This window comes from Mustela nigripes, chromosome 2, assembly GCF_022355385.1.
Source record: "Mustela nigripes isolate SB6536 chromosome 2, MUSNIG.SB6536, whole genome shotgun sequence".
Taxonomy (NCBI): domain Eukaryota; kingdom Metazoa; phylum Chordata; class Mammalia; order Carnivora; family Mustelidae; genus Mustela; species Mustela nigripes.
Window position 1 is genome coordinate 184,909,449 of NC_081558.1, and position 22,485 is coordinate 184,931,933.

General features: G+C 37.6%; 1 protein-coding gene across 1 annotated transcript in view; it reads left to right on the top strand.

The window, feature by feature from the left end:
• Nucleotides 1-2,833: 2,833 nt before the first annotated feature.
• The window catches only part of GBE1 (1,4-alpha-glucan branching enzyme 1), a 271,358-nt gene continuing 251,706 nt past the window's right edge, over nucleotides 2,834-22,485 (top strand). Inside the window, exon 1 of the mRNA XM_059392145.1 lies at nucleotides 2,834-3,222. Within this exon, the coding sequence (XP_059248128.1) occupies nucleotides 3,089-3,222 (134 nt within the window). The 5' untranslated portion in view covers nucleotides 2,834-3,088. The remainder of the gene's footprint in view (nucleotides 3,223-22,485) is intronic.

The window sequence follows — 22,485 nt, forward strand, 5'->3', positions numbered from 1 at the left end:
CTCTGTCAAATAAATAAATAAAATCTTAAAAAAAAAAAAAAACCTTCAATATTGTCCTGTCATACTTAAACTAGAACTCCTATATGATCAAACAGCTGCCTAGCTCTCACACCCTACTTCTTGGTATTCTTTTTACTATAGAGCAGGTACACCAGAATTCTTTTTTCTGTGACTAATCCACTCATTCCCCATTGCAAACTCTTTATTTGCAATGCTCTTTCTCTCATGGCTTATTCCTTGTCATTACACTTAGCTTAAATGTCAGTTCTGAGAGCCCCTCCTTTACCACCATAACTAAAGCAGATGTATTAGTTTAATTTTAATTCTCTGCATTTATTCATTACAACGGGACATTTATGGATTTTGAGAAGCATTTCTTATATGTTAGTTGACATTCTTTCGCCCTCCACCTCCTCCATGTAAGCTTTATGACAACTGGGACTTGTCTTGTTTACCTTTTAGCCCAATACCTAGAAAACTGAACTGGCTGTCACATGGGACTTCATTAAACACTTGCTCAATAGTGAAGAGAGAATAGGTCCCTGCTCTCTTGGAGTTTACATTCTAATGGGAGAGATCAGTACATAAGAGAAAAGGAAAAAGAGAGAGATAGAAACACCTAATTTTGTTAATTGCTGCATAGGAGAGAAAGTGTTATAATAGATTCTGAAGAATCTTATTTAAGTAGTGAAAGCAGAGGCTTCTCAAGATGAGTTGACATTTATGCTGAGATCTCAAAGAATGCTGGGAAGAACCAGCCCTGTAGAGCTGAGTCATGACGAGAATTCCCAACAGAGAAGGGCACAAAGAAAGTCTCAAAGGCTACAAAGTTCCGTGAGCCCCAGGAAAGTCAGTATTTCTAAAGAATAGTAAAACCTGATGAGATGAGAAAAGGTGATGAGAAAAGTGGTGGAAACATAGTCAGGGTCCAGATGATACAAGAGTTGTTAGGGAATGATAAGAAGTCTATATTTAACTCTGAGTGAACAAGCATGTCATTTAAGTTGTATGATTTACTCCTTGGGTAGAGCCTTACTATTCAAACTGCCCCTAACCAGTAGCAGCTGCATCACCTCTGAGCTTGTTAAAATTGCAGAATCTGAGGTACCATCCAGAACTGAATGAGACTAAGTACTTTTAGTGACATCCTCAAGGGATTTAGATGCACATTAAACTTGAAAACACCAACAAAGGATTAGAGAGGAGAAAGTGTAAGAGGGAAACTAGTTGGGGCACCTGGTGCTCAGTTGGTTAAGCATCTGCCTTCGGCTCAGGTCATGATCTCAGGGTCCTGGTGTCAAGCCCCACATCAGGCTCCCTGCTCGGTGGGGAGCCTGCTTCTCCCTCTCCCACTCCCCCTGCTTGTGCACCCTCTCTCTCTTTGACAAATAAATCTTTAAATTAAAAATAAAAAAAAAAGAAGAGGGAAACTAGTTAGATGTATTAGTCCAAATGAGAGACTGCTTGTATGAGTGACAGCACAAAGGATGGGAAGACTCATTCGGGGTGTATTTTGGAGATAGTTTAGGTCTTCTAGCCAGCTAAATGGAGATTTCTGTAGGTAGTGATACAAACCTGGATTTCTGAGAAAAGTTTAGGTTAAGAGATACAGATTTGTGGGTCTATTGGGTAACTTGCTTCTGGGTTTCAAGTGCTGTTTTATTATGTCTTATATTTTACTGACATTTGCATGTTGTCTTCATGAAAACTAAGATACGCCTTTCTGAACGTTATCCAAGTCCTCCACTTTCACTCAGAGATCCTCTTTTGCTAGGTATTGCTCAAGTCCTTTATTAACCCTTTCACAAAAAAATGTTTTGAATGTTTTAAAATTCAAGGCCAATGCTAATCAAGTCTTCCCTCTGTAGCCCCTAGAATTCTTCATATCCAAATCTTAACTGGGGAAGAGACTCAGAGATTCTCCAGTTCCTAGGTTCAAAGCAATTTGGAAACTCCTGGGTTGGTGGGTCCAATTCTCTCCATGTACATACAATTCTGTACTCTCCAAAAAGAATCATTAGGCTAGAAGCCAGTTAATGGGAATGAAAGAACATAAGGAAGTTCCAATTGGGGAAGTTTACATAGGGTTCCCCCTTCTTAAGCTAAGAGGAAGAACGATTTCTTGCATTAGCACTTCCTTAGTAAGTGGTGCATTTGAAATCCAGTTTAATGTTCTTCCTATACCATTTGTTTTACCAAGGAGAGTTCAGTTTAATCGTCGAAAAAGTTGTTACAATTATAAACAAGAGCAAAAAGGTGTGTGTGTGTGTGTGTGTGTTTGACCCCCTTTCTTTTGTTTCTCTTTGAGGTATGGGAAATGGGCAAAATTCTTGCCACGGTTTCAATTCTCTGCCGCTGGCAACCCAGAGAATAGTACCAGAACATCACAGTGTCCCTGGGATCTTTCCAGGATCCTGACTTTCTTTAGTTAACTCATGCGACAAGATAACCCTACAGGAGTTTCTGGGGAGACAACGGTGTGAACAGTCTCAAAGGTATTCCTAGAGCCATACCTAACTTCCTCTCACAGTGAATTTATTTGCTGTCTGCAACACTGCGCTAACGAATTCCCAGAACTTTGAGAAGGTCCCCTGCAAGAAAACCAGACATCCCTGTGAAAAGGATGCCACCAGGAGCTGCTTACAGAAGAAAAGCTGAGGGCTAGCTCTGGAGCCACGTACGGGTCAGGGGAAGGGAGGGCAAGGCTGAGCTCCGGCGGCGGCCTGGACCCGCCTGCCAGGACGGCCTTGGCCCAGCCAGGGGGAGGTTGCGGAGGAAGGGGCAAGTCTCCCGGCCTCCAGGTGCTGGCCGCGTGAGTGGGCGGAGGCCCTGGGCGCCTCACCCCCTGCTCGGGAGGTGCGTCCGGGAATCACCCTGGGTCCCGCTCCGCCCCGACGCCGGGGGGTGGGAGGGGGGGCGGGAAAGACGAACGGCCGTTCACTCGGGCTATAAAGGGCCCTGGGCCGCCAAAGCTCCCCTCAGCGTCCTCCGGCTCCGCCTTCGCCGCCTTCCTCCCTGCTAGAGCTCCAGTTCCCGCTCTGGTTCCAATCGACCTTCTCGGGCTCAGCTACTCGGGCTGCAGCAGAAGATGGCGGCTTCCGAGGCTCCGGCCGACAGCTCTGAGGCGGCGCTGGCTGCAGCCCTGGCGGATGTGCCGGAACTAGCTCGACTTCTGGAGATCGACCCGTACCTGAAGCCCTTCGCCGGGGACTTCCAGCGCAGGTACCGCCTGACGCCACCTCAGCGTTCTCTCCCCCCATCCCCCCTCTCTTCTCAGCGGACAGGCTGCCTTTCAGGCGCGAGCTGCGGGCTCGGGCCGCCCCTCGGTTCCGCCGCGCGCAGGCCCCGCCCCTTAGCGGTTCCGCCTCTTGGGCCCCGCCCCGCCGCTCGCGGGCCCGCCCCCGAGCTCGGAGGGTCGCAACTTCTTCGGGTGGGCGGCGGGTTGACCCGGTTTCCTGGGTCCAGTGGCTTTCAGAGAGTGGTTTGATAACTCTGGCACCCGGGCGGGGCGTGGCGGCCCTGAATAAACTTTCCTCCTCCCCTCTCCCTGCCGTTCGACTCCGTGGTTTTGCGCCATTGGGTACGTGCTTTGACTCCCAGCACTAGTTTCCTCAGGCGCTCGACCGAGCGAGGCAAAGCCGGGGCAGGTTTTCTGACCTTTGCGTTCCCGGAGTTGCCCTGTGAATTAGCGTGTGCGTCGCACTGGGCGTGTGTAATCGCGCGTTTGCCTTCTCCGTGTATTTCATTGCAAATACTGCGATTTTTATGTCCAACACGATTCTTTCTGGCAGCTTGTGTTCTTTCCTTGTTACTATATCCTTGTTACTCTCTCAGAGGAGATTAGCGTATTTTGGCCGCTTGATTTCCCGCGGGCCGGCTTTGATGAGTAAACGTAGAGCGACGTTTGTCAGCACCATTTGTCTGTGTTTGGCATGGCCATCCCGAAGAGGCAGAAAGGCCTTTGGAGCCACACTTCCAGAGAGCGATTTAGGAGCTTTAGGGTTAGTTGGTCCCGTCCTCATGCTATAGGAACTCAGGTTTAGCACCATAAAGTTGCTGGGATAATCATTGTAACAGTCGTCAGCTTAACTTCAAAGGTATCGTTTTTAAGACGGAAACAGTTGTCAGACCAGTGATGGTAGTTGTATTTGTGAGATAAGCGCATTGTGATTTAATGGTTTTCTGACCTTTTAGCCAAGTGACTCCAGGAGGACAACTACCATGGCAACAAAATATGCATAGTCGCATTTGCAACTAATAGAAAATTGCCGTTTATTATTTATTTATTTATTTAGATTTTGTTTATTTATTTGACAGAGAGCACAAGCAGGGGGAGCAGGAGAGGGAGAAGCAAGCCCAATGTGCGCTCGATCCGAGTGGAAGGCAGACACTGAACTGACTGAGCCACCCAGGCGCCCCAGAAAATGGCTGTTTAGTTATTGGCAAGAGGCAGTATTGGGGGTACTGGAACAGGGTTGATTTGGAATTTGGAAAAAAAAAAAAAAGAAGTTCATAACTTGGCATTGTCATTTACTACCTGCATTTAATCCAGCAACTGTTTATTAAGGATTCCCTGTGAACAAAAGAAGTGGAAGACACAAAGTTCCCCGTAACATCTCATTGCAGAGCTTGTATATCCTAATGAATGCGCTCTCCTCGAAGTAGTCGCCTTGAGCTGTTGCTCAGTTGGTCAGGTGATTGGGCCCTTACACACCCTTATGAAATTGCTTTCAGTATTTACAACTTACATTTTCAAAGTGACCGCATAATCTTCATGGTTAAAAATTGGATTTGTTGTAGAAATAGTTAAAAATTTTGAGCAAATGGTGGTGGTCATATTTTTTTGATGTGTTTATTAATGATGATCCTAATTTATTTCTATGCTTTGTAAATAACAAAAGACATTTCTAAAAGAAGACTTGTGGGGTGTTTGTTTCCCTACCTTCTTTAAAACAAAAAAAGATCACAGCTGAAGAACAACCCTTGTTAAGTGTTTCTTTCTTGTAATTCACTTCAATGCCATTGGGATTGAAGCAGTTAGGATCCTCTTTTATGATTTGTCAAAATTAATGAGAGGGACAAAGCCCAGAATAAGGAAGTGAAGGGAATCCAGTGTTTTTGATGATAAGGCTAATCCAGTGGCCCCTGGTATCTCACTCTGATCTGAATTCTACTTCTGGCCTTGGTTCTGAGTAATTGCCATTTCCAGCACACATGTTCCATTTAGGCATATCAAATAGTAATTTGGGATTTTGCAGTAGCAACTTCTATTGTTAACATGTGAAGAATAAAAGGATTCTTCCCTCATAAAGTTTGGTCCTGGTTATTTTCTATTTTCTGTTTGTTTCTACTAACCCAGTGGGACATTGTGTCCTTGGCCTGACACGAATATACACCCAGTCATTCAGGCCCAAAGTAGTGCTTACCAAGGACTGAAGAAAATTTAGGTCCCAAGTAATGGTATTTAAGAATGGGATGGGAGAGGTCATTTCTTGTCATTGATAGACTGTCTCATTCTTTCCCAACTGAAGTATCTTCATTAACAATTCTATTATGTACATTTGTTGTTCTTGTTTACCTTTTCTGTAACTGTAAGAATGTCAAAACAAGTGTTAGGATTAATGAATTACTCTGTGACGTAAAATAAAAATTAGTACATTATTGCGTTTGATAGTCCCAATGATGGTTACCTTCTCAGATGGGATTTTCCTTTTGGCTGTCCTTTTTTTTTTTTTTTTAACCTATTATATTTTCTATTAGTTGCTGTGATCATAATTTTAAAATCTTAGTGTTTTAAAACAATAAGATTACTTGTCCTTATATTACATGCCAATGTGTGTCAGGCTCTCCTCATGGTCATCACTCAAGGATTTAGGATGATGAAAGCTTCGTTTTGAAACATGCTGCCATAATGTTAGCTGTAGGGAATACAGAACATGTTAAACCATACACCGTTTCTTACAGCTTTTGCCTAAGAGTGAGTCACTTCTGTAGACAATGTTATTTTGGCTAGTGTAAGTCAAATGTGATGTCTGGGCATGTGTGTGAAACAGAGAATTGACATTTGTGTACAGCTTAGAGAACAGCACAGTTGCAGTTGCACTTGTCTATACTTTGTGTTTAAAGTTTATTAATATTTTTAGATTTTAATTTAATCCTGATGACAAAACCATGAGGCAGGAAGGTTTTTATTTTTCATGAGTTACAGATGGAGAAGCTGAGATTTGGTTAGTTGCTTAAATTCACATGGCTAGTAGTACTGCAGTTGGGATTAATCTTTCTTTCTAGAACTATTTTCAACAAGTTCACAGACAATGACTTCTTAGTAATTTAATGGATACATCTTTCTTTCTTTTTCTCTAGCATTGGACATTTTGGATCACTTATTGGATCCTTGAAGCCATTGAAATGTTTTGCTTTTCTTTTATTACCTCTGATGGCTTTTCCTCTGTCTCTGACCATTTAACATAAGAGATTCTCAAGGCTCTTCCCTATGTCCTTTTATGTATTTCTACTTATATACTTTCCCTAGGCATTCTTCTCCATCCCATGGATTCCATTTATGTACTGAGGCTGCCCACATCTGTCTTCAAACCCAAATCTCCTGGTCTTGGTCATATTTATAAATACCTTCATTTTGATGTCCTAGAAGTGCAAAACTCAACATGTGTAAACCAAATTTAGGGTTTTTCATCCCAAACCTGTTTGTTCCTTTATACCCTGTCTCCCTGTGTGGTGGCCTATCTACCAACTGCTCGAACCTAAAAACTTAACATTTATCCTTACTTTTCACCTCTTCTTTCTTCTTATCTCCAGGTAGAGTCAATTATAGCTCCTGTTTTTCAACCACATGCCACTTTATATTCCTACTGCTCTCATCCTACTCATGTTGTTAGCATCTGTAGCCTGGTTTACGAAAACAGCCTCATAATTGCTCCCCCTTTTTACATTTCCTCAGCAATTCTGCATGGCTTTTAAGGTATAATACAGACTACTTCTCATGATGTGCAAGATTCTGTACTATCTGGTTTCTGTCTACCTTTTTAGCCTCATTATTGGACCTTCCTTCTCACTCTATACCATCTAACCAAAGGGTCTTGAGAGACAGCTCAGATGTGTGAGAACCGTTCTGTAAGAGACAATAAAATATCACCAGTATAAATTGGAATTGTATCCACTTTATGCGTGCACTCCTTTTCAATATTGAAGATTTTCATTTCTTTGTTTGAGCTCACAAGAAGGTAGGGGTCTAGAAAAATCATGAATAAAAGGCAAGTTTAAGAACCAGAAACATTTTTGATTTTTATCAGAAGTGACTCCTTCAGCTCAGTGGAAATGAATTAATAAGTGAACCCTTTTATATATTTTTATTAATATAATTTTCCTCTACCCCATTAAATAGATCTTTGACAGATGTTTAAAGGATATCAGTTGGCAGTGTGCCGGAATATTATTCTGTGTTGGAAGTCACGTGTTTTGGTCTAGACATGCTTCCCGCTGTGCTTCTGTACATGCTGTTCGTTCTGTTTTATGCAGACTTTGCTGCTATCTTAAATTTCCTAAACATGCTTCTGGAAACAGCTTAGAGAGATATACCTTCCCTGATTTCTCCTCATCCTTATACCTTCCTCCAGGCTGGCTGAAGAGCCTCACTTCTTATCTGCCACCTTGAACATCCCCATCCTAAGGGTGTTCATCCACTGTCATGTAGTTGTCTTTCTGCCCTTTTGTATCCCTGGCTAGATCGCTTGCTCCCATGTGTGGGTGCTTTCTCTGTGTAGTATGTTTATTCTTGTCTTCTCAGTCCATAGAACCATACCTGGCTTATAGGAAACAGAGTAGCATTCTCATGAATGTGTTCTTGTTCTGAGTCTACTTATTTTTCATAGCAATAAATCTCAGATCAACTTACCTTGAGCTAAAAATGTGGGAATGCTAGGCTCAACAGAGTAGAAGCAGTAGTTACCAGAGGATTATGTATAATAGTCTAGGGAAGGAAATATATGTTCGAGTAAAGAGCTAAAGATAACTAGAGAAAAATCAAGAAAATCATTATTAATTAGATATTCTCACAGAGTCTAAAGGTTTAGTTGCCCGAAGGGATGTTCAGTTTGAGAGAGCCTGATGTCAAATAGTGTGCTCAAGAATGGGAGAACTGTTTTTTGTGACCCCAAGCATACCAAGTGTTACAATTACAGTGAACATCTCTATTGGAAATGAAAATAGCTTTTATATGGTAGCTAATCAGAGTGGGAAAGCACTTTGGAGTTGGTGTGTCAGCAGCCACACCAAAAATTGATTCTCACAGCACAGAAATTTTATATCATAGCTGCATGGTGCACTTTTTTCTCAGTGCCTGGCCAAGTTGTTGGCTCTGAGGAAAGTCAAATGTCAGTGATTCTAGAAGGCAGGGAAAAATCTAAAGATTACAAGATGTATCTTGCCCACTCTTCTGTACTAGTAGATTTATTTGCCCTTTGCAGCTGCGATCTGTACTAACTCCAGTTACTCCTGAATTTTCTACAGTGATGGGCAAGAGGCTCTGACCTCTTTTCATTTTCAAAGTGCCTTAAAATGACTTGATGGAGCATTATGGTTTAGTTTAGGCTCTGGTGCCTGCTGTACCACCTCCTGAGAAATGACTCTTTATGTGATAACTTCTTAGAGGATTCAGTTCGGCTCCCACCAAGCTGGCCCTAGTTAGTCAGCAAGGTGTTAATATAGTCCCTGTGAAATGTGCTATAGTTTTAGACTGATAAGAATATCATGCTGCTGTTATTTGAAAGCATGTATTAAACTTCAATTATACATTTGTAGATATTAAAGGAAAACATGAAAGTGTTTTCATTGAAGAGAATTGCTACTATCAGTTCATTCTAAAGTAAGTTTATATTTCAGTAAAGAGTACGTTCTTTTCTTGTGATGTCTGCCCTTCAGTAGATGCTTACCACTGTTTTGAATCCAGGGTTCTTTTGTGTTTAACATTCCAAAGCAGCATAATCTGTTTTGTATTTAGAGTATAGTACATTAATGAAAGGTAAAACCGCATTAAACATCTGTTACTATACAATCTACATTCATTAATTTATTATATAGCTATATTGCATCTTACTTGATGTTAAGCTATAGAGACCAACTCGTAAAACTAGTGTTTTGATGTTTAAATGATTAGAACAGTTTAGATTCTGAGTTTAGTTTCCTAACATGTAAAATGGGAAAATGTATAAAAATATTGATGTGTATATGTAAGAGCAAGATGTGTGTGATGTAAGAGCAAGATGAACTTTGAACTTGAGCTCTCATGTGTGCTAGTAGTTTTGGATCTGAGGGCAAATTAATCAACCTCTGTAAACCTTAGTTTCCATTTCTGAAAAGAGTGGGATGGTACCTACCTTCTAGGAGTGTCTTGAGGACTAGGGATATATTGAAGATCCTCAGTAAATAAATAATAGTTATTTGATGATGATAATATTATAAGCAAAATAGCCTTCCATCATAAATATTCACTAGGATATTGTTTTCAAAAGATTTTATCATTGTTAGCTTCTTCGATACTGTGTCTTGAAATCAACTATCAGATTCGTAACATGACCAGAAATTCTCCACAATTCTTCCATTTTGTTGGATGACATCTTTACTTTAGGGATTCTTTCTTTTTTCCTAGTAGAGCTATTGTGTGAATTAGGTGAGGAGGTGGTAATGTTAATCATAGTCTAGTATACAGGGAAAAGAATATGTTTAAACTTTGATCCTTAATTTGGAGAGGAAATGAGAAGGCAATTGTCTGTTTACTATAAGCTGAAGGCAAGATGAGTTCTGGTATAATGCGCACAAAACTCCCTTTATAGAGAGAGAGGTAAATGCTAGCCTGCAGAAACTCATACTCTTCTTTTGATCTTCCTTTTCGGTCTTTTCTCATCTTTTATCTAACTGCTAACTGTTCATATTCTTGGACATCAAACAGCTACAGGGATTTTCTTCCTCCTGAACTCTGGATGGTTGGAGGACTGGTCATATCAAGTTTACTGATAAACAGGAATAACTTTGAAAATAAGAAAAAATATATAGCAGCAGCTTTAAAGTTTGAAAATAAAAGAATTATCCAGCCGAGTCCGAACATATAATCTATTAGTAAGAATAAAATTTAAATCCTGTATCTTGCCTTGTCTTTTCTCTCTCTTTATTTGATGATTTCAGTTATTTTCAATATGCTTGATTTTGCAATGAGTTGTATAAAAGAGAAAGATGGAATATTCATGTGTGTTTTAGTAGATCCATTGAACAGAAATTACAGTGAGTCACAGTCTCTGGGTATGTACTTTAGGTCTGTAATCTAAAGTAGGATAATCAAAGGGATTGTCCTGGGTGGCTCAGTCTGTTAACTATCTGCCTTTGGCTCAAGTCACGATCCCTGATTCCTGGGATCGAGTCCCACGACAGGCTCCTTGCTCAGCAGGGGAGTCTGCTTCTCCCTCTGTCTGATGCTTTCCCAGCTTGTGCTCTCTCTCTCTGACAAATAAATAAATAAAATCTTTAAAAATAAATAAATAAAATATGATGATTAGAAACCAAGTATACAGGTACACTTCTTGTGTAGGTAACCTTGACGTTTTCCAAATATTTAGCAAGTAAGAATTAAATATTTCTTTTACCAATGAAATCATGTTATTCGATATCATATCTAAATTATTTTCATTTTCATAAATTATTAACAACAACCACAGGTTATATTTAATTATGAATCACTGCATAATATAGGTATGTTCTCTGTTACAAAAGCATAATAAAGTCAATTATCATGTAGGTCTGTGTAACAGAAAACCCAGTGTGCCCTCAATTAACAGAAAAGCCCACAGACTGATACAAAGTACAACTTTGCATTTCTGACAAAGGAAGAGAACGTGAATGGTTTGGGCTTTAGCGCTGAGCCATCCTTTATCTTTCTGTTCTACCATCCTTTGCTTGTGGTCTTTCTTCTTACGCTTAGAAGACGGCCGGGCACATCTAGGCCCCACATCTGTTTCCCTAGCAGGAGCGTGTTCATTCCAGCTTACTCTGTCCATTTTAGCGAAGCATGTGTTAGATTTCCTGTAAACTCCATCTAGGTCTTTCAGTTTACAAATTATTGACTAGAACTGTCCCATGGTCATTCTTAACTGAAAGTGAGCCTGGATGGTTAAGGCTTTTTGTTACGTACACCTTTCAGAGAAAAGTCCTTTGGCCTCACCTATGTATGGTGAGAGCATCCCAGAGCTCTTCCCTTTGCTCCAAAAGCTGACACTGTTTCTGCATAAGATGAAAACCTTTAGTGAGACTATATGTTGTAGTTCTCTAATATCACATCTGTGTATAAAACCTTCTGAGCAGAACCCAGGTATTTTCATTTCTCTCAAGAGATGTCTACAGCCACATCCCTCAATATCACCAATCTCTTGAGTCATGGCTTTCACTTTCCTAAACCTGATCTGTGTTTTTTCTGGATTATTTTCTTAGAGAAATATAGAGACTTTGACTGCTCTGGTCCAAAATGAACTGATTGGGTCTCCTCAGCTACCTGGCTCCAAGACTTGGGAGCACCACTGTCTTTTCTTTTTAATTTCACAGATTGTTACTCTTAAAAAATAATGAGAATATTTTGAGAGGAAATGCGTTTGTCGGTTACTAATAACTTTTCATGTATTCTTGGGTTCATTAAAAAATGATCTGATTTATCTTTAAGTTATATCGTATTTGTAAGGTTGGAAAGAAGAACTAAATTAAAGATGTCAGTTAATTTACGTTCAATCTTTAAACACAAATTGTCTTTTGTTATCTGACAACCTGCACATTTATGAGGCTTTACCAGTATACCTTCCTGTCCTTTTCTTTTGAGAGCTTGAGATGTGTGACTGTCATTCTCACAATATACCTAGCACAGACTTTTTATATAAATAAAGGATTTTATCATCATAGGTAAGTTTAGTGTTTTGTCTTTGATAATAGGATTAAAGAGCAACTTATGGAAGAGTGCAGTTCCTCTTTGGTGTCAGAGAAGATCGTTGCTGTGTCTGGGTCATATAGATTTTCTCTCCTAAGAGATTATGGACCTACTAGCCATGATCATTCTGTACTATTATTTAGATCATGAGTAACTAATGTCTGATTTACTATTGGTTTTTAATAGTTTTCCAGTGTTTTCTCAAGAGGATTGGTTATTATCCCAGGATTTTGGAAGTTCACAAATGAGTTCATATTTATTATTTCCATGTTTTTTTTTTTTTCCTAGCTGTGATCTTTCTGTGTTAAATATCTGTTATTTGTACATTTTTATTGTTGTTTACGCATGGGAGTCTTCCATCCTCTTGACCGCTTCAGTTGGCATGTTATGTTGGTTGTTTAAAATTGTGCTTGCTAGCGATAAGAGTGTAATGAAACTAACAGATCTCTTTTCGCTTCACTTCCCTAAGGTGCCCTTTATTGAAAACTCTATGCTATCCCTGCAGTAGTAGGTAAACCTCTACTCACAAATACAACACATAAGCAGGAAGTACATAGAGTATTAAATTAGCTGAAGTTTTGTTGCAGCAGGTTCAGAGTACCTTTAGACGTAGAAGTCTTTAAAAAGAAACAATAAACAATGAGCCAAAAAAAAAAAAAAAAAGGTTAGAGGACATTTAAAAATAGCATGAATTTGGAGACCTGCAGATTATATTAGACTGGATTTAAAGAAGAAATATTTTGAAATAATTATAGATTCATAGGAAGTTGCAAAATAGTTCAGAGAAGGCTCCCTTTCTCACACTTGCCCCCATGGCAATATTCTTGCCTAACTATACTGCAGTCTCAAAACCAGGAAGTGAACATTGTCACAATCTACAGATCTTCTTCACATTTCATGGATTTTTATAATACATGCATTTATTTGTGTGTGTCCACTTTTTTGCAATTTTATTGAAAGTGTATATTGACGTAACTACCACTGTAATGATGATATGGAATTATTACATCCATGGACTTAAAGGAGCTCCCTCATTCTTTTATACTCACACTATTCCTTTCCCCCATCTCTAACCTTTGGCAACCTGTGGTTTGTTTTCCATTGCTATAACATGTTTTTTTCATTTTTAGAATGATATGAAAATTAAATGCTACAGTATACAATCTTTGGTTATTGACTTTCCCTTGAGATCTATCCCAGTTGCATAGATGAATAGTTTGTTCCTTTTTGTCACTGAATAGTATTCTACTGTATATATGTACCACAATGTATCTGTTTACCTGTTGAAAGACATGTGGATTATTTCTATTTATTGGCTAATTAAAAATATTGCAATAAAGTTGAGATATTCATATTTACATATGGGTTTTACTTTTCTGGGAAAAATTCTTATGAGTGTGAATGCAGGGTCATATGGCGAGAAAATGTTCAGTTTTATAAGAAATTGCCAAACTTCTCCATAATGTCTTTGCCATTTTGCATGCCAGTCAGAAATATATGCAAGATCCAGTTTATCTGCATTCTTGTCAACATTTGGTATTGTCACTTTTTAAAAAGTTAACCATTTTGATACATGGATAGTGATAGATCATTGTGGTTTTAATTAGCATTTTTCTAATAGCTAATTATGTTGAAAATATTTTAAAGTAGCATACTTGCCAACTCTAGATCCTCTTTGGTGAAATGTCTTTTCATGCCTTTTGCCCATTTTCTAATTGGGTCTTTTTTTTTTTTTTTAACCTTTGAGTTTTGAGACTTTAAAAAACATATTCTAGATAGAAGTTCTTGCCAGATATTTGTTTTGCAAATACTTGCCTTTTCATCTCCTAAGAGGGTCTTTAACAGAAAAGTTTTTAATTTTGATGAAGCCCAATTTATTGATTTTTGTTGTTGTCGTACGGATTGTGCTGAGAGCTCTTTGCCTAGCTCTAGGATCTGAAGATTTTCTCTAATGTTTCTCCTGGAAGTTTTATTGGCTTACATTTTACATGTAAGCCTTTGACCCATTTTCAGTAAATTTTTATGTAAGATTTGAGGTTTCACTTGAGGTTTATTTTATTGCCTATGTATATTTGATTCTTTTTAAGGATCATAAACTGACATACTTGTATTAGGAAGCCACCTGGCCAAAAATAAGTTGGTGTTTAGTTAAGTATCACTGAAATATATGAATGATGACAATTGTCATCTTGTGTTACAGTTTTTTCAATATTTAATTTTCATGTTTTTCTTATGCCATAGCATTACTTGATTTATATTATAAACATGTGCAGGTTGAATTTTAATTTGGCTTTTTAAGATTTTTCTTATTTCATGCCTTAGAACCCACCTGTTTGTCAGTATCACATATTGTTCAGTTCTATATTATAGAAAATATTGCTTTTAAAAACAAAGTTTCATTCATTTTGTCTGTTTCCTTGGCTTAAATAACAAGCAAACCTTCAAAAAAATTTTTTATACTTTTGCTTGTAGGAATGAATGTGTTTAATTTTAGCTAAAGTAATGTTAATATTCCTTAAGATTAGCTACTTTTTATCTAACTAAAATTAGCCTTTGGTTTATTTCAATCTTAATATTTACTTTGATGTTTGTCAGATTCATTGTGCTATTAATATAATAGAAATCAGAGCATGTCAATTTCCTGACAAAAATTGCTTGGGTGTTGAGAGATGAAAGTTCTTAGCACATTTATTTGATAAAATTTATAAAATTTATGAGGAAGATAGCTAAAAATTTACCCATCTTTAAACAGAAAAGTAAAGTGGAACTTTTGAGGATTTTTTAATTCTAATTACTCACTGTGATAAATATGATGCTCTGAATATCTAAAAGAGACTTCTGCCAACTCTACTGATAATAAGTTAATCATCACAATAATAATAATTACAATTTATGTACAAATTATGTACACATCATTTTATGTGCACTGAGTCTGAGATATGGATTTCTCAGAAGCTCCCAGGTGATGCTGGTGCTGCTGTTTCACAGATATTTTGATTAGCAAGGCACAGCATGACCCCAACCTCAATTTAAAACTCAGTAATGGGCCAAATTTTATTCTATAAATATTTAAGTTATACTAACTTTTTTGAAAATAAATAATCTGTATATACTCATATAGTTAACCAGATTATTTAATTTTATAATGGTCACAATGATTTTTCTACTTACAGTAGGTAAAGGGAGTTTTATTTTATCATTATCAAAGTTATTTTTTCTTTCGTCTGCATTGTGAGTTTCAGTGTTGCATATATGTCTTTTGGATAAGATATAGAAAATGACTACGTATAGAAAACTATTCCCCACACTGGTGTTCCAGGGTATATGTGTGCATCTGAGTCATAGGCTGTTTAATTAATTTGTTTGTTTAACAGACCTATTTTTGACATCCTCATATTCCCAGGCATTTCTCTGTGAATGGACAGTAGGACAATTATGAGTAAAGTAGGCTTCCTCTCGGACAGGAGCTTTAATTGGGGAGATGAACGAATAAATGCAATTATAGTAGATATTTGTGCATAAAATTCAGTATAAGGAAGATGAAAGCATATCCAGTTCTGTTAAGGAAGGGGAGTTTGTACCACAAAGAAGTTCATTTGAATTGCCTGAAATTCTTAAGATACTTTATTTCATAAAAGAAGGACTGAGTCTTGAGGAGTGTGGACAAAGCCTGAGACTTTTTTGGAAGGAGTTGAAGAATACGATAGCTATAATATTAATCTTCATTAAAACTATAATGAAGCTATCATATGACTTCTACACAGTTTTTGTTGCTTTAAAGTGAAAGTTGACTTGCAAAAATGGTTCAGTTGCAAAATATGCTTGTGTAAGAATTGCCACATTGTGTAAGAACTGAAGCCTCTAAAATAGTTCATAAATTATATTTGATGACCTATTAGCATATTTCTTTAACAGATAAACCCATTTGGAAGAGATTGTGGATTCTTTTTAGAGGCAATGAAGCAATTCCTAAGTAAGCTAAGGTCACCCATTCCTGAATGAGTCAGGGAGATATTTTGATGATTGTCACCTAGTCAAGAAGGTCTCAGAAGTGCACATGAACGCTGAGTGCCTCCTCCTGACCCCACTCTAAGTGTCTCACTTAGATTAGCACTACCCAATAGAAATATAATATCAGCCACATATGTAATTTCAAGTTTTCTAGTAGCTAATGGGAAAAGATACAAAGAAATGGATAAAATTAATTTTATAGTATATATTATTTAACCCAATATATTCAAAATATTACATATTTAGAAGAAGAGTTTTTATAGGAAGAGTTGGTATAGCTTATAAAGACAATGAAGAGAAAGATTAAGGAGGGAGAGTTTCAGTCAGCTTTGTATTCTTGATTACAGAGGAAAGTATTCCCATGATGATTCTAATTTTGCCTAAGAGAGGGAGTCAGCAATGACTGACTGCTGACTTGTTTTTAATTATACTTGAAGAGAAATATAAATGGGTGATGTTGTAAATATAACGTGGAGATATGCCATACTTACTTAATTGGAGCTGACTAGGTGGTCATGTCTTCCCCAAGTCAGTTGACTTGTCCACAGTCACCTTTTCATTTAGGTGAGTCTCATTTATGTCATATTTTCATATGCTGAATGCCTTACATCTATCCACTAAAGCAAAAACAAACACAAAATGAAACTAAACAGCCAAAGTAAGTATGGCCTTTCTTGATAAAGTGAGATTAGGTAGCTCCTCTGTGCTGTCATGGTCCTAGACCTTCCAAGATGTGCCAGCCTTACTTTGACTCAGCCAATGACAGCTGTACCTAATTTTGTTGTCCTAAGAATCTAGCTTATTTACTGTGACTCATTATGACTTGCATTATTCCTGAGTTGGTCTCTGCTCGTAAGAGAGAAATGTTGGAAGGACTGCTCCGTGATCACTCTTGAAACTATTGACAGTCTTGTGGGTGGTGTGCATGCATGAACACGAGTGTTCTGTTACGACCTTTTCTTTGTGACTTGCTTTTTTCTTTCTTTCTTTTTTTTTTTTTTTTTTAAAGATTCATTTATTTATTTATTTAACAGACAGAGATCACAAGTAGGCAGAGAGGCAGGCAGAGAGAGAGGAGGAAGCAGGCTCCCTAGGAGCAGAGAGCCCAATGCGGGGCTTGACCCCAGGACCCTGAGATCATGACCTGAGCCGAAGGCAGAGGCTTTGCCAGGCGCCCCTGTGACCTGCTTTTCTTATTTTGACTATATGGTATAGTCTATATACAGAGTTTCTTCTGTATTTATACTTTTTATTTATTTTACTTCTGCTCACTTTTCATACTTAATAGTTACCATTGTAATAAAAAAATAAAAAAATAGTTACCTTGTAATAATAAAAACATTACTGTTTAATCAAAGTATTTGTGGTCATGAAGTGCCAAATTCTTCCAATGGAATGCTGTTTTCCTTCTCTCTTTAGTATTGTATACTTCACGTTAGAGCTTCTCAGTTCATGCTGACTCACTGTGCATCCCAGGGATGCCGGGTGTGTGTCTTGAATTTAAGAAGAGAAGGGTATATTTAGGGAACACATTATTGTCTTTTACTTGTTTTCCAGAGAGCTTAGAATAGAGGTTTTTATTCAGGGGGTGTTTGCAAGTAGATATTGGCTGGGAGTCTGGTCCCGCTTGTTCTGCATTATTAGAAATATAGAAATATTTATTCCTATTGTTGTTGGAGGGTCCCTAGAAACGCTTGAAAGTAATTCTTCTATCATGTAGTGGCCTGTGGTGGGCAAAACCTCTCTCACATATAGCTTAACCTTTCTCGTGTTTAATACTACTCATGAAGAAGATTGTAATTTGTGCATTGTGCTTTTATCAGGTTGCTGTTCCCAATGCAGTTAGTGTAATTTTTCATTTCCTAACTGTCCTCGGGCAATTCTATTTAACATGCTTTCTATTTCAGAACATTCTCCTATTTAAAAAACTTCTTTTGCCTCAGGCCCAACATGCTTTTCCAGCCAGGCCACTAGTAATTTCTATCCTTGCTGGCTTCATTCACCTTCACTGTTAAAATTTTATATAGATTTCCTAGGAATGTCTTTTTTTTTTTTTTTTTTTTTTTTAATGGCAAATTCTGGGATGCCTAAGCCTTCTATATGTTGATGTTACTTTGATTTACAGAAATGACATTTTTATTACTAAGAAGAAGACATGTCTAGTTTTTATTTTTTCTTTCAAATCTGTGTTAGATTATAAACTAGACTTTGTTTTCATAATGAATAGAATTTTAGCTTTTCACCTGAACTTCTAAAGTTGGCCACAAAATGTGCTTGAACACTAAACAACACTAGACTAACACTAGAATAAGAGGCTGTTTCACTGATTTTTAAAAAAGGGGCTTATTCAAGTTCATTTAGTAGGTAGCAAATTCCTTTTTAAGGTGGTCTCTTAAAAGTGAGTGAAACAAATTATCTAGATTGCCATCGGAATGATCATAATTTTGGCTTGATTTTAGCTTGAGGTAAAGCAGCATTGTAAGTTGAGGCTCTTGAAGGTGATTTTGGGTCTGAATTCGGTAATAATGATATACTGTAGAGGGATTTAGGTTTATAATGAGGACAGTCTGGTAAACAGAGGCATCCAAAAGAAAGCCTTTGTTATCATTAGCCACTCGCCACTCTGCCTTATACCAAAGTATATTTTGAAATATCTAATATGAAATCAAGTTTTTCAAGTGGTTGCAGGGAATATATTATAGAGAGAGATCTCAGTACTAAAATTTGAACTCTGACTATGATATAAATATGTATTATATATTTTTATATGTGTACATATTATATGTGTGTTTGTGTGTATAAATGACTTTTATATCATGTCTCATCTGATTCGGAATAAATGTTTTCCTGTTCGTCGTGGTGCTGATATCTGTGGAGAAACATGGCAGAAAATGGGGATTTTCTTTTCTTTGGGGATAGTCATCATAGTGTTAAAAAGGAGAAAGGAAGAGTACTTCTTTTTTTGGGTTATAGTTTGCATTTTAAATTTCATTGCTGTTCCTCTCAACTTCCATCTGTGTTGACATTTGGGAATTTTGTCGTTGCTCTTTCTCAAGTAGAGTGGAAAAGCTTAAAACAGAATTTACACTTTAAAATACAACGGAGGCTCTGTCACATCGTGATTCACTCCAGGTCTGAGTACTTTTTCTTTTTGGCCAAAAAAAAAAAAATTTTTTTCTTGTTGAACGAAATATTTCTCAAGCTTATGACACTACTCATTATTTTATATTATTAACAACCATTTGCATTAATGGAAAGCTCTGGCTGAAAATACAATGATAAATATTAAAATTTTAAGCACTTAATATTTTATAATACCAAAGAGATATTTTCATATGGATGTATTATGAATTAATTGCTATTTGTTAATGATGTTGTTTTATTTTATTTATTTTATTTTATTTTTTAATTAAGGTTCATTTGTAACCTTGGAAATAGTAAAAATGTGGATGAACTGCAAATAGCCATGAACAGATTGGGTGCTCTTTCTTTTTTTTTTTCCCTTAACTTTCTAAATCCCAGTAGGTTGGCATGCATTCATTTTCTCTCCCTCCCTCTACCCCCCTTCACTATCCCAACTATGTGTGTGTGTGTGTGTGTGTGTGTTTGTGTGTGTATAGGAAAGAGAGAAAGGATCTCTTGGCTGAAGAACTAGTGGCCCACACCTCCGTTTAGTTACTGACAGGTTTGGCTGATTGACCTGTTTTAGTCCATTTAGACTGCTATAACAGAGCACCAAAGTGGCTTAAACAACAGGAAATGTATTTCCCACAGTTGTGGACATGAGAAGTCTCAGATTAAGGCTTTTTGGCAGATTGCAGTGTCTGGTAAAGGCACTCTTCCTGATTTGCAGATTTCTGTCTTCCCCCTGTATCCTCACTTGACAGAGAGGAGAGGGAGAAAAGGAGTAAGCTCTCTCCAATCTGTGTAAGGGCACAACCATTCATGAAGGCTCCACTGTCATCCTAATCACCTCTCAAATACCCACCCCTTCCTCTACCATCACACTGCGGTTAGGATTTCAGCATCCGAATTTTAAGAGGGATACAGGCATGGAGTGCATAAGTCCCTGAGACTATCTAGCTCTTAATGTTTGTGATGGATTTTGTGGGTAAAGTGAATTTTTAGATTTTAAACAGTGTATGTTCATGCTTGCGTGTGTGTCCTGCCACACTCTGAGACAGTACAGCAGAAACTCACTGTCATTTTCTAAGGCAGCCATGAGACTAGAGACCATTTAATAATAACTTTTAATAATGAAGGCTACATGATTGAAATTAAGGAACAGTAGATTTTGGGGGCCGTTATAAAAGGCAAAAAAGGAATATTGTAAGTCTCCCACATTTTTTACCTTCAAATTGGTAAGACTGGGACTCTTAAAAGTTCCAGGGTTCATGGGGAGTGAGGCAGAGATCTGGTTATAGGCAGACATAATTCATTCATCAGGTAGCCTGGGAAGGAATAAGTAAGCTATTTTTATTTCCTCAAGTTGAAATAATTATAATGACATTTTTTTTGGAGAAAAATAAGATCTGAAAGGAAAGGATAGTTTAAGAGCACTTAGAGCATTTTAGTTTTCTTATGAAACATAACAATAAAAAATGGTGCTAACTCTGGACTAAACAGAGACAAGTGGATATCATACCAATAATTAAGCATTCATTTTAATGTTTTTGTTAAGACCTTAAGCCATTTCTTTCCACTTTCCTCCTTGCCTTGTCATTAGAAATCTGTAGGTACATTTAACTTATAAAGAAGGAAGGGATGCAAATAATTTATATTAGATTTCTTTGTGTTTGATTTGGATGTTTCCATGTACGAGCGATGTAGTAAAATTGGTGTATATTTTTGAATGTATTAGATAGGGAAGTATTTATTTCTTGAGTAGATGTTTAGGAAGAGTGGAGACCCTACCACATAATTTCTCTATAATCGTAATAAAAGTTAATTGCTAATTTCAGAGACATTCATTAGGTAATAGACATATTTTTATGGTAACTGAACCCTTTATTCTGTTTCCTTTCCTCCTCTTTGCTTTCCATTGGTTCCATCTCTTTTCTGTGAACTTTAGTTGATTTTCTGGCTGATCAGCTGATTAAAGGTAAAGTGATAATAGCTGATAATAGCTTAATATTGTACTGTTATATGTTATATACATTTAAATGACTATATTTGCAGGCTAATTGAAGATCATCCATTTGAGAATTTATGGACTTTCAGCGAGGGAGCGTTTTTGTTTTTAAACTGTGTCCACCTTTATGTAATGCTTACCCTTAAGAAAAGCCAACACATAGGGGCACCTGGGTGGCTCAGTGGGTTAAGGCCTCTGCCTTCGGCTCAGGTCATGATCTTAGGGTCCTGGGATCGAGCCCCATATGGTGTTCTCTACTCAGCAGGGAGCCTGCTTCTCTTCCTCTCTGCCTGCCTCTCTGCCTACTTGTGATATCTCTCTCTCTCTCTCTCTCTCTCTCTCTCTGTGTCAAATAAATAAATAAAATCTTAAAAAAAAAAAAAAAAGCCAACACAAGCCTGGGTGGCTCAGTTGTGTCTGCCTTTGGCTCAGGTCATGATCCTAGGATCCTGGGACTGAATTCAGCATCTGGCTCCCTCTCCCTCTGCCCCTACCCTCTGCTTGTTCATATACACTCCCCCTCTCTCAAATAAATAAAGAAAATCCTAAAGAAAAAAAAAAAGCCAATGCAATACCAAAAAACCCCAAAACAAAACAATCATGATCTACACTATTGTTGTTATATTTTGGAGACCATCTAAGTTTTGATTACTCTTTTCCTAGTAAACATACTAGACTGAGCTATAAGGAAGGGAAATTTCTGCAGTAACAAACCAAAGGCCCCAAGATAAGGCCTGGAATTGAAAATAGGCAGTATGAGATAACTAAAGCCATTATGAAATTTTGCTTTCTCTCCCTAACTATGCAAGTAGCCAGTAGTGCCTCTGGATCACCTGTGATAAATTCTGTTAAACTACAGATCAGGAGGCTTGGGTAGGGGCTTGCAAATTTGCATTTTGAACAAGTTCACAGGTGATGCTGCTGGACCACACTTTGAATGGCAAGGTCAAAGAGTGCATGAAGTTGTTGATGTCATTTGCTGACCACTTCCCCTCCAAGTTGTTAATTTTTCTTTTCTTTTCTCTTTTTGCCTTAATTGCTCCAACATATTTACCTATGTTTTCAATGAAATCATAGTCTTTCATTTCTTACAAGAATCCAAAGTTTTCTTTTTTTCCTTTTATTTTTCCTGTGGTGCTAGTAATGCATAAAAATACATTGCTGCCAGATCCTTACAGATCTTTCAGTTAAAGTTGATTGTGTGCTTTTATCTCTATTCTATAATTAAGGAGCCTGTGTTGTTGCCACTTAGAGTAATTCATCTTCGATGGTAGAATTTCTCTCTATAAGGGTTTAAACTCACCCCCATAATGTTTACAGTGTGCTAAAATATCTCATATTAAAACCAACAGAGATATTTTAGTGA